The sequence below is a fragment of the Oryza glaberrima genome, chromosome 12 (assembly GCF_000147395.1).
Source record: "Oryza glaberrima chromosome 12, OglaRS2, whole genome shotgun sequence".
NCBI lineage: Eukaryota > Viridiplantae > Streptophyta > Magnoliopsida > Poales > Poaceae > Oryza > Oryza glaberrima.
Genome location: NC_068337.1, coordinates 16,744,065 through 16,757,024, shown reverse-complemented (window position 1 = coordinate 16,757,024; position 12,960 = coordinate 16,744,065). Strand labels below are relative to the sequence as shown.

Sequence of the window (12,960 nt, the reverse complement as noted above, 5' to 3'; positions counted from 1 at the left end):
TTATTGTTTTCCTCTCTGCAGGCTAATGGTTTTGCAAAATTGATACCTGCATTTTGGTTAGATTTCCAAATGCTGGGAAATGGCGACTCTGTTTCTGAATTTGGTGGCAACTTCTTTTTCCATCTGGTAGTTAATCAGTACTGAGCATGTGTAGTCTAGAGACCATTTATCCTGTGGAGAAACCTGGTGAGCTCTATTTTTCAAGAAATCTGAAGATGCAGTATTTCAAATGATTTGTGTTCAATGTCATGGTGTCAGAACATGGTACTTGCTGACTTGCATGCTCACCTTGACACACAAAGGGGAGATTTTGGCCCATTTTAAGATAGCTAAAATTGATGGATTGATGAATAATCTAATTTTTAATCTCTACTATTATAAAAATTGAAGATGTTTTTGTCGGTATTTTGGTATGTCATCCGTATATGAATCGGTTTTTAAGTTCGTTCGCTTTTGGAAATACAAATCCGTATTTGAGTCGGTTTTTAAGTTTATTCTTTTTTAGAAATATAGAAGGAATCTATAAGAAATCTCTTTAAGAAAAACTCGCATGCTAACTTGAAACAATCAGACTCCTAATTGCAGCTCATTATTTTCTAACAAAAAATATATCCAAGCGAATTTAACACAGTGAATTTCACCTTAACTAACCTATATAACAATAATAATAATAATATTAAAATAGCCTTTACCCGTTGCAACGCACGGGTATTTTTTCTAGTATAGCTATAAACGAATGAATTAACCAATATGAAGTTGAAACATTGCTTTAGAAAAATATTTCATAAAAGTATTTCATTTTTTTCCCATTAAACAGGCTGATTAGGAGATCGGAAAACGTGTAAACGAAAATTCAGAATCAGATAGTTAAAATTGATGGATTGATGAATAATCTAATTTTTAATATAGCTATAAACGAATGAATTAACTAGTATGAAGTTGAAACGTTGCTTTAGAAAAATATTTCATAAAAGTATTTTATTTCTTTTTTCCCATTAAACAGGCTGCTTAGGAGATCGAAAACGTGTAAACAAAAATTCAGAATCAGAAAGAACATGTGAACTTAATAGGGAAATTAGCCCACAAATAACCCAATCTCTGAATTTCATTTCTATGGACTTAATAGGGAACTTAGCCTCACAAATAACTCAATCTCTGAAATTCATTTCTATGGAGATTTGAACTCAGAATCTTAGGTACTACTTAGGTCACTGCAACCACTAGGCTACATGCCCTTTTTTTCGTATGATCCCTTTATTCTAAAATGAAATAAAGACGAAATAATATCATTTTTACTCAAAGGTGGTTGTAAATTGAAGTTGCTTTACTACGACTCGATTAATTGCCTTGCGTTTGCTCTTTGGACAAGGTAGTTAATAGAGGCATGGATGCAGAGCAGACTAGGAGAGTGCCACTGAAACAGCAAGAGCCATCCAAGTACACCATCGTCCAAAAATAAGTTTATTTGTGGGTATGTGTCTAACATTTGACCGACCATCTTATTTAAATTCTTTTATAATTAATATTTTTATTGTTATTAGATGATAATAACATAAATAATACTTTATACGTGATTTTTTTATTTTTTCAAATAAAATTTTTAAATAAGACGGACGGTCGAATGTTGGACACAGAAACCCACAAGTGAACTTATTTTTAGGATGAAGGGTGTATTCAAGAACAATAACTTCAACTTCAAGAGAAGACAGTCGGATTGGACGGTTGATTAAGCTAAGGTAGGTGAAAGGTGAGAACTGATCTATCGAGAGAATGTGAGTTGGCATGCTCCTAGACATTTTATATGTCAACCTCTTATAATTAAAAAAACAAATCCTACCTCTACTGTTATAAAAATTGAAGATGTTTATGTTTTTGCCGGTATTTTGGTATGTCATCCGTGGGAGAGTCGGTTTTTAACTTCGTTCGCTTTTGAAAATACATATATGTATTTGAGCCGGGTTTTAAGTTTGTTTGCTTTTGGAAACGCAGGAGCAGTAATATTAGAAATATCTTTATAAAAACTTGCATGCTAACTTAAGATGATCGGACTCCTAATTGCAGCATCTTTGGTTTTAAATATCCAAAGAACACCCTTGGAAAAAAACAATGATATGGTTTTAATTAGTTTATTGTTCCTCCTTCAAACTACTAGTATGACTTCCAACTTGGCTGAAAGATTTGCAGTGCATGTGAAACAAGAAAGCCCAAAAGCCCATTAACACATAACTAATTAAGTACTCCCTACATTTCATATTATATAAGTCGTTTTATTTTTTTCGGTTTGACCAAATTTATAAAAAATATACCGATATTTTCAGTACAAAACAAACATATTATGAAAATATATTCAATGTTTAATTTAATAAAAACTAATTTGGTGTTGTAAATGTTGCTAATTTTTCCTATAATCTTGGTCAAGCCTGAAAAAATTTGACTAAGAAAAAATTAAAACGACTTATAATATGACAGATGGAGTATTAATTATTACAAACTTTTAAAATGGATTCATTTGATTTTCTAAATCAAATTCTTTATAGAAATTTATTGTCAAATATGTATTATTTAACAATTTGAAAAATCGTGCTAACAGAAAACAAAGAAGTTGAAGTTTAGAGTTGAAGAAAAAAAACTGAGCCAATATTACCTACTAGAGGAAAAAAGGGGGCCAGATGACACATGCCACACAAGTCACAGCACATCAATTTGTTCTTGCAACCAACACAAGGCTAAATCTTGCAACTAATCTTATGTCACTAGCAGTTCAGTTTTATGCCAATAATTAATAAACCCTGTCCTAATCAGCCCTCTGATCAGCAGTTATATATCTAGTCTACACGCTAGGAAGTCCAAAAAGGGGCCTAACCGACACGGCAAAACAAACTAAAACTGAGTAAAATTCTCTAGGAGCTGAAAGCAACCAAGGTTTGTTGCATGATGTTGCTTTCTCAATTTTTCCTTAGGGAGGTTTTCTTTCAGTTTCAGAGGGAGACAGTCAGAAAGAGAGTGCATCAAGCAATTCCTAATCCGGCAAAATCGATCCCATGAATCCATGATATATTGATACATGGTCCATGGCTGTGGTGGTCCCTTTCATCACATCTGATGAACAGGCACTGCTCTGCACAAATGATGCAGTTTGTGACTGTGATATATATGTGGACAAACATGGCAATAAACCCCTGTTTAATTTTGCGGATAATTAGGGTTTTAGGGGGGGCTAAGACTATTCTGAACTGATCAACTTTGTGGAGGGCATGATCATGTATATAGAATAAAGATCACTTCATAGGACCGCATACAACGGGATATCTAGCTAGGGAATGTGTTTTCTGGCAGCAGCCAGAGCTGTTTTTATTTAAGAAACCTACTATATTGGGAAAGGGTGAAGTTACTGGTATGCTTCATGGAAGTTGTAAGAGGAGATATTTGACGTTTTCATTCATAAATATTTGATGTTTACGATAAGATTCAATCAAACTTTTGAAACTGTGATCATCCATGTTTATAAAAATAGGAGTATAAAATATAATAAGTTTGTAACTTTCAAAAACAAATCTGCACATACCAATTTTTTTTTCTTTTCAAACTAATCATTAAGGAACTATTAATGTTGGTAGTTTTAAATGTTTAACCAAATAATAACATAAATATCAAATATTTATAATGGATAAACCATTTTGAGCCAACTTTATAGAGAGCACGATTATACATATATAGAACACCATATGTATGGTTTCATGTAAACAACATAATAAGTTGTGATGCGAAGTTTCCTGAAAACAAAGATAGTACCGCATATAACTCGGATACGTTAGGTAAAGTTTATAATAGTTATCTGATATGAATTTTCTCCAATACGTTTTGTGAGACAACATTTCTTTTTACATTTTCGGATGTTGTGAGTACTTCGCTCTCTATGCTAGAGATGCCTTAATCAATGGAACTTGCTATATTAGGAAAGGGTGAAGTTACTGCTGTGCTTCGTGGAAGCTGCAGAAGAGAAGACCAGAAGCAAAGCATTTTGTCCTGTCTACTGTCCCCTGGTTTTCAAGGTGGTTTTAGGTTTCGGTGGGTGCTGAATGGGCTGTTTGGATGGTGCAACATGTCACATCGGATGTTTATTTACTAATTAGAAATATTAAACTTAGACTAATAATAAAATCCATTCCATAACTCTAGACTAATTCACGAGATTAATCTATTGAGCATAATTAATCCATAATTAGCCTATGTGATACTAAGTAAACATGTGCTAATTATGGATTAATTATGCTTAAAAATTTTGTCTCGCGATTAACTCTAATTTATGCAAGTAGTTTTGTAAGTAGTATATGTTTAATACTCTAAATTAGTGTCAAACATCCAACGTGACATGGACTGAAGTTTAGTCTCTGGATCCAAACACCACCGAAGTTTTTACTCCCCAATTTGGATTAAGCGCCTTATTTACGGCACATAAAATGGAGCGATAGTTTAGCATATACGATTAATTATGTTAGCTAAAGAAAAATTAAAAGATGGATTAATATAATTTGCTAATGTAACTTTTCTATAATTTCTTTTTGAGAAAAATACACCAATTATCAGCTTGAAAAATGTGCACATGAAAGAGATTAGAAGTTAGTAAATGGGAGCATAGAACAATAGAACACGCGCAATAATACACCACTATTTTACAAGGCTGTGTTCGAGAGGAGGGGTGGCATGCAAAACGAAGCTCGTTTTATTGCATGATTAATTAAGTATTAACTATTTTTTTAAAAAAAGATTAATATGATTTTTTAAAACAACTTTCATATAGAAAGATTTTGTACAAATCATACCGTTTAATAGTTTGAAAAACGTGCGTGCGGAAAACGAGGGATGTGAGTTGGAAAAATGAGGGAAGAACACAGCCTCTTCCCAACCCCTCTCCCTCGTTTTCCGTGTGCACGCTTTTCAAACTGCTAAACGGTGTGTTTTTTTAAAAAGTTTCTATACGAAAGTTGCTTAAAAAATCAAATTAATCTATTTTTTTGAAAAATAGCTAATAGTAATTAATCACGTGCTAATGGACCGTTCCGTTTTTTTCGGGAGGGATTAGTTCTGAATCCGAACACAGCCGATGTGAGATAATTTTCCCTCGAAAAAAAAATAGTGAGATGAGTTTTCGGTGTCACCGACATTTGATAAGTCAAGGAATGTTTGGTTTGTTTTATCCGACCAAAATTTATTTTATTAGGTAATAAACCAAAGCAAGCTATAGTCTGATTATGTTGCACATGTGGTGTTATTATTATAATCCTAATGGACTAATGGTCATTTAAAAGTTTCTCATGCATGGTTGGAGGCATGGGGCCCACTATTACACTATTGAACTTTTTATTTGTGCATGGGCAACATTGTACTGTCGAGAAAAGTGCATGGGCAACATTACACTATTGGAGAATTGGACCAGTCAAAGAACAACAAGTCAGCATAAAAGTGCATAGGGCACCATGGAGTGTACCCCAAATTTTAGCACCATAGGGGTGTGTCACACTAAAATTGGGCATCCGTGTAGTTAGGCAAGCTAATTTCAAAATTAACATTTTTATACTTTTGTTTTTGAATAGGTTGGGCCTAGCTAACTGTTGTAATCCAAATAAATAGTTAATTTATATGATTATAGCTTCTTCTTAGTTTGTTTGATCATAGGAAATAAAGCAGCATAGATGGTTGAAGAATGATTTGTTCCAAACATCTAAAACATCTAGTATCCGCAAACATCTTTAGCTTAAATGAATGCATAAATAATTTCTTTGCTAAGAACACAATCCCTCCATTTTTTTGTTTGATATTGGTTAGTTTAAAATTGAACTAACCAACGTCATACGAGTACATTAGGAAACATGGTAGTATGTCTTTTCAAGCCTGTCGAAATTCATACGAGTACGTTAGGAAACATGGTAGGATGTCTTTTCAAGCCTGTCGAAATTCATCTGAAGTCATTTTTGTGCATTCTCTAGTCTCCACCAACATTTAGGGCTTGTTTAGCATGTGTTTAGTTCACCCCTAACTACCCCAAACTTCCAACTTTCCATCACATCCAAAACTTTTCTACACACATAAACTTTCAACTTTTTTTTTCCAAACTTTCAACTTTCTCCAAACTTCCAACTTTTTTCGGGAACTAAACACAGGCTTAGTTTGTGAAAAGAAAATTTTTGGGTGTCACATCGGACGTTTGACCGGATGTCGGAAGGGGTTTTCGGACACGAATGAAAAAACTAATTTCATAACTCGCCTGGAAACCACGAGACGAATTTATTAAGCCTAATTAATCCGTCATTAGCACATGTGGGTTACGGTAGCACTTATGGCTAATTATGTACTAATTAGGCTCAAAAGATTCGTCTCGCGATTTCCATGCAAACTGTGGAATTAGTTTTTTTAATCCATATTTAATGCTCTATATATATATATATATATATATTCAAAGATTTGATGTGACGTTTTTGAGAAAAAAAATTAGGAATTAAACAAGGCCTTACAATAAGAAATGAAGAAGAACCACGCCGTACCTGATGAAATGTTGCGCAAGCCATATATGATGGGATTCTATATGCACATTATTGAACATTGATCAATACTGAATATCACATGGCATCACAAAATCCAGAACTCCATGCTTGAGGTCAGTTCCATATAATAAACTATGAGTTCCTTTCGCAAATAGCACTTTTTATTTGGTAGCGCACCTACTTTTTTTTAAGGAACAAAGACCTAATTTAAAATAAAGAAGCTTTCCATGAAAATTTTGGACCTTGAATAGTGCTGCAGCAAGAAAATTAATGCCCAGAGACGAACCAATGCTAGCCATAACATCCATGAAAGATTTGCATCAAAACATAAACAAATTCCTATACCAAAAAAAAGAGAGAAACATAAACAAATTAATAATGTTTTGTATTTCCAGGAAAGAGTAGTACTCATACTTTGGCTAGGTAGCTAGGTTCTGAAATTAGGTGGAGCTAGTTTTGCCAGGTGAACGGCAAGAAGAAACGACTGTAATGTCTTACTAGATACAAAAGTGCTAGTAGTATATGTGCTATAAATGTTCGGGATAAAATGAAAATAATAAAATATGTAGGAGTACTATATATAAAAGTATAGTTATGATCATTTTAAATGCTCGGACAATAGAGAGCCATAGGGTTTGTTCACTTTATTATCAAAATAATTCTTACCAACATTTGGTAGTACCAATAGTTAGAATATTCTGGTGATTTGGAACTTCCAAATTTTGTTAAGGTATAGATGACAAGAACATATTTAATTTGTTACCATATTAAAATTTGGTAATACCAAAGATAAAGAACGGATAGGTTTGAAAATAGTAGTGAAGTAAACTGCCATATAATAAACAAATTACACATAAATAAATTTTTGAAGCACACATGCGTGTATGTTAAAAGCAAGCATTAAATCTCATAAAAGCATCGCAATTGAACAACAAAACAATTTTTAGTGCAAATTAACTCCACATAACAAACACCCCCAGAACCCTAATAACTCCCCCATAAACAACCCCCTCAAAAAAAATTTCCACAAAACTCACATTACATCCAAACACAAATGCTTGCATGGCAAAAAAAAAAAGCCACACTCTCTCCCTCCCTCTCTCTCTCCTCACACATTTCCCCAAACTGCCCCTACATTTGCCCACCACCAAAGCCACCAAGGCTAGGGGCAAAACGGTCAAATCAACACCTGACAAGGAGAAGGCATGAAGCAAAACAAATACTACTCCACCCTTCCTCCCCTGCTTCTCTCTCTCTCTCCTATTTTCATCAGCTTCCCTTGCAAGCCTTGCTCCTCCTCCTCCTCCTCCTCTTCCACCTCCTCCTCCTCCAAAATCCCCCCAAAATCGGCGCCTCCCCGTCCAATTCTCCGCCGCGATCCGCTCCCCGAACCCGCCGGAGCGCGCAGGACCGCGCGGGGACGCCCCGGGCGCGAATGCGCGCGCCCCCTGCGAGGGTTGGAGGTGATCTTTCCTCTGCCGTTTTCTTTGGGTGGGGGTTTGTGTGTGTCGATTTGGGGGGATTTCGTCGATCGGTTCTTGCGAGGATCGGTGTTCTTGCGGTGGGTTTCGGTGGGGGGCCCGGTTCTTGATTTGAGATGGGGGCTTTTGGGGGGTGTTGGGTGATCGGGCGGGGGGTTTTCTTGGGGTTTTTGCGATCTTGGCGTGCGTGGGTGGGTTTTCTTGGCGACCAACTACCCCCGCAGTTTTGTGACGGATTTCGTTTGATCCTCGTGGGACGCGATCGTGGCTTCGATGGGGGGAAATCGTGGGTTTCTTTTTGGTGGTTCCCTTATCGGAATTTAGTTATGAGTGCGTGCGTTTCTTGGGTTTCTTGGGATTTGGGATTGCTTTGTGTTTTCTTTTTTGATGGGATCAAAAATCTTTTTCTCTTCGTCCATTTGGCCGGGAGAACTGTGTTGATTCCAAGATCTTCAGATGGACGCCCTGCTGATGTTGTCGTTATTCCAAAATTGCTTGTACAAATGCTAATTTTACTATTTGGTAAATGTTTTTTAATCGCTTCGATGATCATTTGATTGATCGATGATGCTGGTCATTTCGCGGTATTTGCGTGTAGTGTGGAATCGTCGGTGCCGTGGGATTGGTGATTCTGTCCTACATTGTCTGATAGATTTGGCATTGACTGTGTCCTGCCTCTGCTGCTCTGCAGATTGTTGTCCTGCTACTGAGATGGATGAAGTGCCGGGTAATCAAGAAGATCCCAGACTTGGGGCCTATGCCGACAAGATCACTGATGCGATGTTTGCGGACCATGTGGAGTTGGGGTCTCATTATGCAGGTGATTCTTCTTCAGAGGCAGGATGGGCTCCAATGATCGCGAGAATGCAGTCGCAGTCGCAGCTGGGGAGTAACCAGCTTGGTGTCTCCTTTGAGAATGGCAGTTTGCCAGATGACCTGTCGTCGTTGGCATCGGCATTCAAGAACATGAGCTTGGGATTCAGGGATTTTACTGTTGGCACTCCTGCTAATCCTGTCAGTGTTGCACCCCTAGGTGGACATTATCCTGCAAGTCATGTGATTTCATCTGGTGAGAGCACAATGAACTCATTTCATCAGCAGGAGTTTGCTCAAGATGGTTTCAGGCCTTCATCTCTGAATCCCAATGTTGCTGAATACATGAAGCCGAAGTACGGTGTACACAATGTTCAGATGTGCACCGGGCTGCATGGCTCGGATTATGTTTCTGGGGACCCGTATAATCTACCATCATCAGCTTCACCTTTACAGAAACAGTATTTTATTGATGGGCAATTCCGGGCTAATGCACCATATCAGCAGACTGGCTTGAATTTCATGAGGCAAGATTTTGATGCTGACAGTCATTATCTTTTTCAATCCCAGTATGCTTATCAGCAAATGCCACAGGTCGCTGGATCTGATGTTCATTGGGTTAGAAGCAACCAACATGGTGTTCACTCCTCTTCTATCCCTGCAGCTTCACCTTATCTCAGGACACCAATGGTTGGTCAGCAAGCACATAGCAGTGCTGATACTTACTGGAATGGTGCTGCTATTTCACATGGAAACAACCAGCTGAATTCCACATTTGTGAACAATTGCTCATGTATAATTTACCCTGATTGTTCACGCGAAATCTGCGAATATTGCCAGATGAAGCAAGCAGAAAAGTTGAAGCATCGTTATATGTTCAGGCGTTCATCCAAAGGTTTCCTGCAGCCTCAGATTTTTGATAAGGTCAACATTAAATGTTTTCCTGGAAAGACGATGGTGAAGTCTGATGATATAAATTCAGCGAGAAATATTCAGTCTGTCTTTGAACCTAATGGCCGCATTGAAATGAATCAGAGAATTAACCAGCATGGACACAATCAACATCTTAATATTCAGGGCAACGATTTCTTGCTTTTTGACAGGCTAAACTCCCAGGCTCTGTCACCTGTGGAATCTGAATATGGTTTGGCCATGAAAATTCCTCAAATGAGTTATAGTTCAGTAGATGAAGTTGTTGGGAAAATTCATCTCTTGGCAAAGGATCAGAATGGCTGCCGCTTCCTACAGAGGATATTTACAGAAGGTACTTCGGAGAATGTTAAAAAGGTCTTTGATGGAATCATTGAACATATTGGTGAACTTGTGGTCGATCCATTTGGAAACTACTTGGTACAAAAGCTACTTGAAGAGTGCAACCATGATCAGAAGATGCATATAGTCTATGAAATAACCAAAAGACCAGGGCAGCTTATTAAATTTTCATGCGACATGCATGGGTATGTATGTGGTACTCTGATATTAACTGTTTTGCTCACAATTTACTTCTATCACAATTTTTTGCTATTTTTCTGCACATATCCAGGACACGTGTAGTGCAAAAGGTGATCGAAACAATAAACTCCCCAGATGAAGTTTCCATGGTTGTATGTGCCCTGAGCTCTGGTGCCATCACTTTGATGATGGATGCAAATGGCTGTCATGTTGCACTCCGCTGCTTGCAAAAATTCTCACATGAGCACAAAGCAGTAAGATATCTTTGCTTTAAATTGAACGTATTATTATTCTTTGTATGGTAGCTGTGCAAACTCTTGCCTACATTAGCTGTATAATGCTAGTTTTGTTATAATGATGTGGATAGATTGAAACTATTAATCGTCATGGTTTGTAGCAGTCATGCTGAGAAATATGTGGATGCTTAGAGCTGAAAAATATACATACTTGTTGAAAGCATTCATTAGCTTTATCTTTTTGAAACCGAAATGAGAGCCCGCATTAGGATTGGAGGGGGTAGGGAGTTTCAACTCCGTGTGAAATTTTATTAGCTTTATGACTTGCCTTTGAGTTCTCCGTTTGCTTTAGCGTACACATTTCTATTCTCTGGTAACTTCCACTATTATCATCTGAATGAAAGCTTTAATATGCTGGCTTCAATACAGTTTGACAATTTTGGAAAGTTTTTAGATTTTAATTAAGCAAGCAACATGAATTAAAAATAATGTACCACCGGGGTGAGGGGGTTGTGCAGAATGGGGAGAATGTTCCCACACATTCCTCAAATATCTCATAGAGGGATTGGCATAGAATATATTATAATTCTAATGCCATTGTAGAGCAGGAAAACGATATAGTACAAGACAATAATGGTTACAGAGTCCACCTTTTTCATAATTTTAAATAGTCTATCTCAAATTTGGACTGGTATAACCATTGCAGTTCCTTCTTAATGTGGCCATGGAATATTACTTTGAGCTAGCCCAGGATCGTCAAGGTTGTTGTATCATTCAAAAATGCATTCTTCATGCAAATAAGGAACAGAAGAACCAGTTGTTGTACAATATCACTTCCAGGGCTCTTGAGCTGTCAGAGCATCAGTATGGGTATGCACATTCTCTTTTGCCTTCTGAAGTTCAAGAGATTGTTGTCTACTCAGAGTCCTAGGGCAATATTTTCCTTGCAGGAACTATGTTGTACAGTATATTCTTGATCTCCACATTTCATGGGCGACAGATGAAATACTGGACAAGCTGGAAGGTCATTTCGGATCTCTGTCGATGCAAAAAAGTAGCAGCAATGTGGTAGAGAAATGTTTAAAAGAAGCATCGTGGCCTAAACGTGTTAAAATCATTCACGAGCTTATCAATGACCCTAAGTTACTGCATATCTTGATCGACCCATATGGGAACTATGTGATCCAAACAGCGCTCAAGGAGTGTGAGGTAAGAAAAAATGCTGCCGTTCTGCGACAAGCATACGAACATTAGATTAATTTCACATTTTAACTCCAACTGTGCTATTGTGCAGGATGCTGCAGTACGCGCTGTGCTGATCGGAGCCATTAGGCCACATGTTGCTGCTCTTCGAAACAACATGTTTGGGAAGAGAATTCTGTCAAAAACTTACCTGAAGAACAGGAAGCACTAATCTTGCACCTTTGGGCTTTTCTTCTGGAGTCCACCTGTCAGGCAATGTGCATAAGGTGCAACACTAATGTATCTGTAAGAATCATATGCTACAGAATAGATCCACTCAAATTAAGTAGATTAAGAAAGATGAAAGAAAAAAAAAAAGAAAGGGAAATAGTTCGGTTGGAGGAAACACCATTTTGAGCTACTTCAGACAACACCGTGTTGCAAGCTGTAAGAATTGTAGAAATTTTGTCCAAATAATTATGAGTTGTATTATTTAAGCCCTTTAAGCTATCAGGATGTCTGTATCAGATACTGTTCTGAACCCCCCCCCCCCCCCCCCCCCCCCCCCAAGTTGTAACTCTGTAATGGTATTTATATTCTACGTGTTGGCACACATGTCATGAGGTTAGCTGGTCTTTTATCTTGTGGAACTGTGCTCAGGGTTAAGAGTTTATCTTAACGGTATGGCAGAAAGTCCGCTTCATTGAAGAGAGGATGTGTTTTACATGGACAAAATTTAACAGAAAATTAGGTGCTTAAAACCAAAGAGAAAACACGAGAAGTAAAAAAGCAGCTCCTACATTGCCGAAGGGGGAGACATTTTGTGGGAAAGCGTGAAAAGAGCTTATAGGAGCTTGAATTTTGGGCTTAAAGAAGCATAATTATTTGATTTGTACATACAAATTTGAACTAGCCAATAATTTGGCTATCATCCGTTTGATTTTATAAAATCGAAGCATAGAAAATCGAGATTTCATCACATTGTGCCACATAAGCGTATGTGAGAGTTCCGTAAAAAAATGTAGCCTTTCCCTATAAATTATTGTAATATTCAAATTGCAAGAACACAAAATGCTCCATTCCATTCTTATCAAAGGGGCTCCTACTGTGCGCAGCTGCGCTAGGAACGAAAGTAGCGGGCACCGCGTTCAGCAGGCCTGCCTCTCCAACGCGCTTACCGCTAATAGCGATTAGAGCTAATTACAATTAGAGTTAAGCATGCTTTTATAATAAAATAATAAATAAAAAATGAGA

The 12,960-nt window shown here is 37.3% G+C and overlaps 1 protein-coding gene across 1 annotated transcript; it reads left to right on the top strand.

Moving 5' to 3' along the window:
* The first annotated feature begins 7,815 nt into the window (after window positions 1-7,815).
* LOC127756571 (uncharacterized) lies at window positions 7,816-12,197 on the top strand. The gene is made up of 6 exons (XM_052281926.1): window positions 7,816-8,005; window positions 8,715-10,293; window positions 10,380-10,542; window positions 11,231-11,394; window positions 11,475-11,733; window positions 11,819-12,197. The coding sequence occupies exons 1-6, from the start codon at window positions 7,978-7,980 to the stop codon at window positions 11,936-11,938; spliced, it is 2,313 nt and encodes a 770-aa protein (XP_052137886.1). The 5' UTR covers window positions 7,816-7,977; the 3' UTR covers window positions 11,939-12,197.
* Window positions 12,198-12,960: the final 763 nt, after the last annotated feature.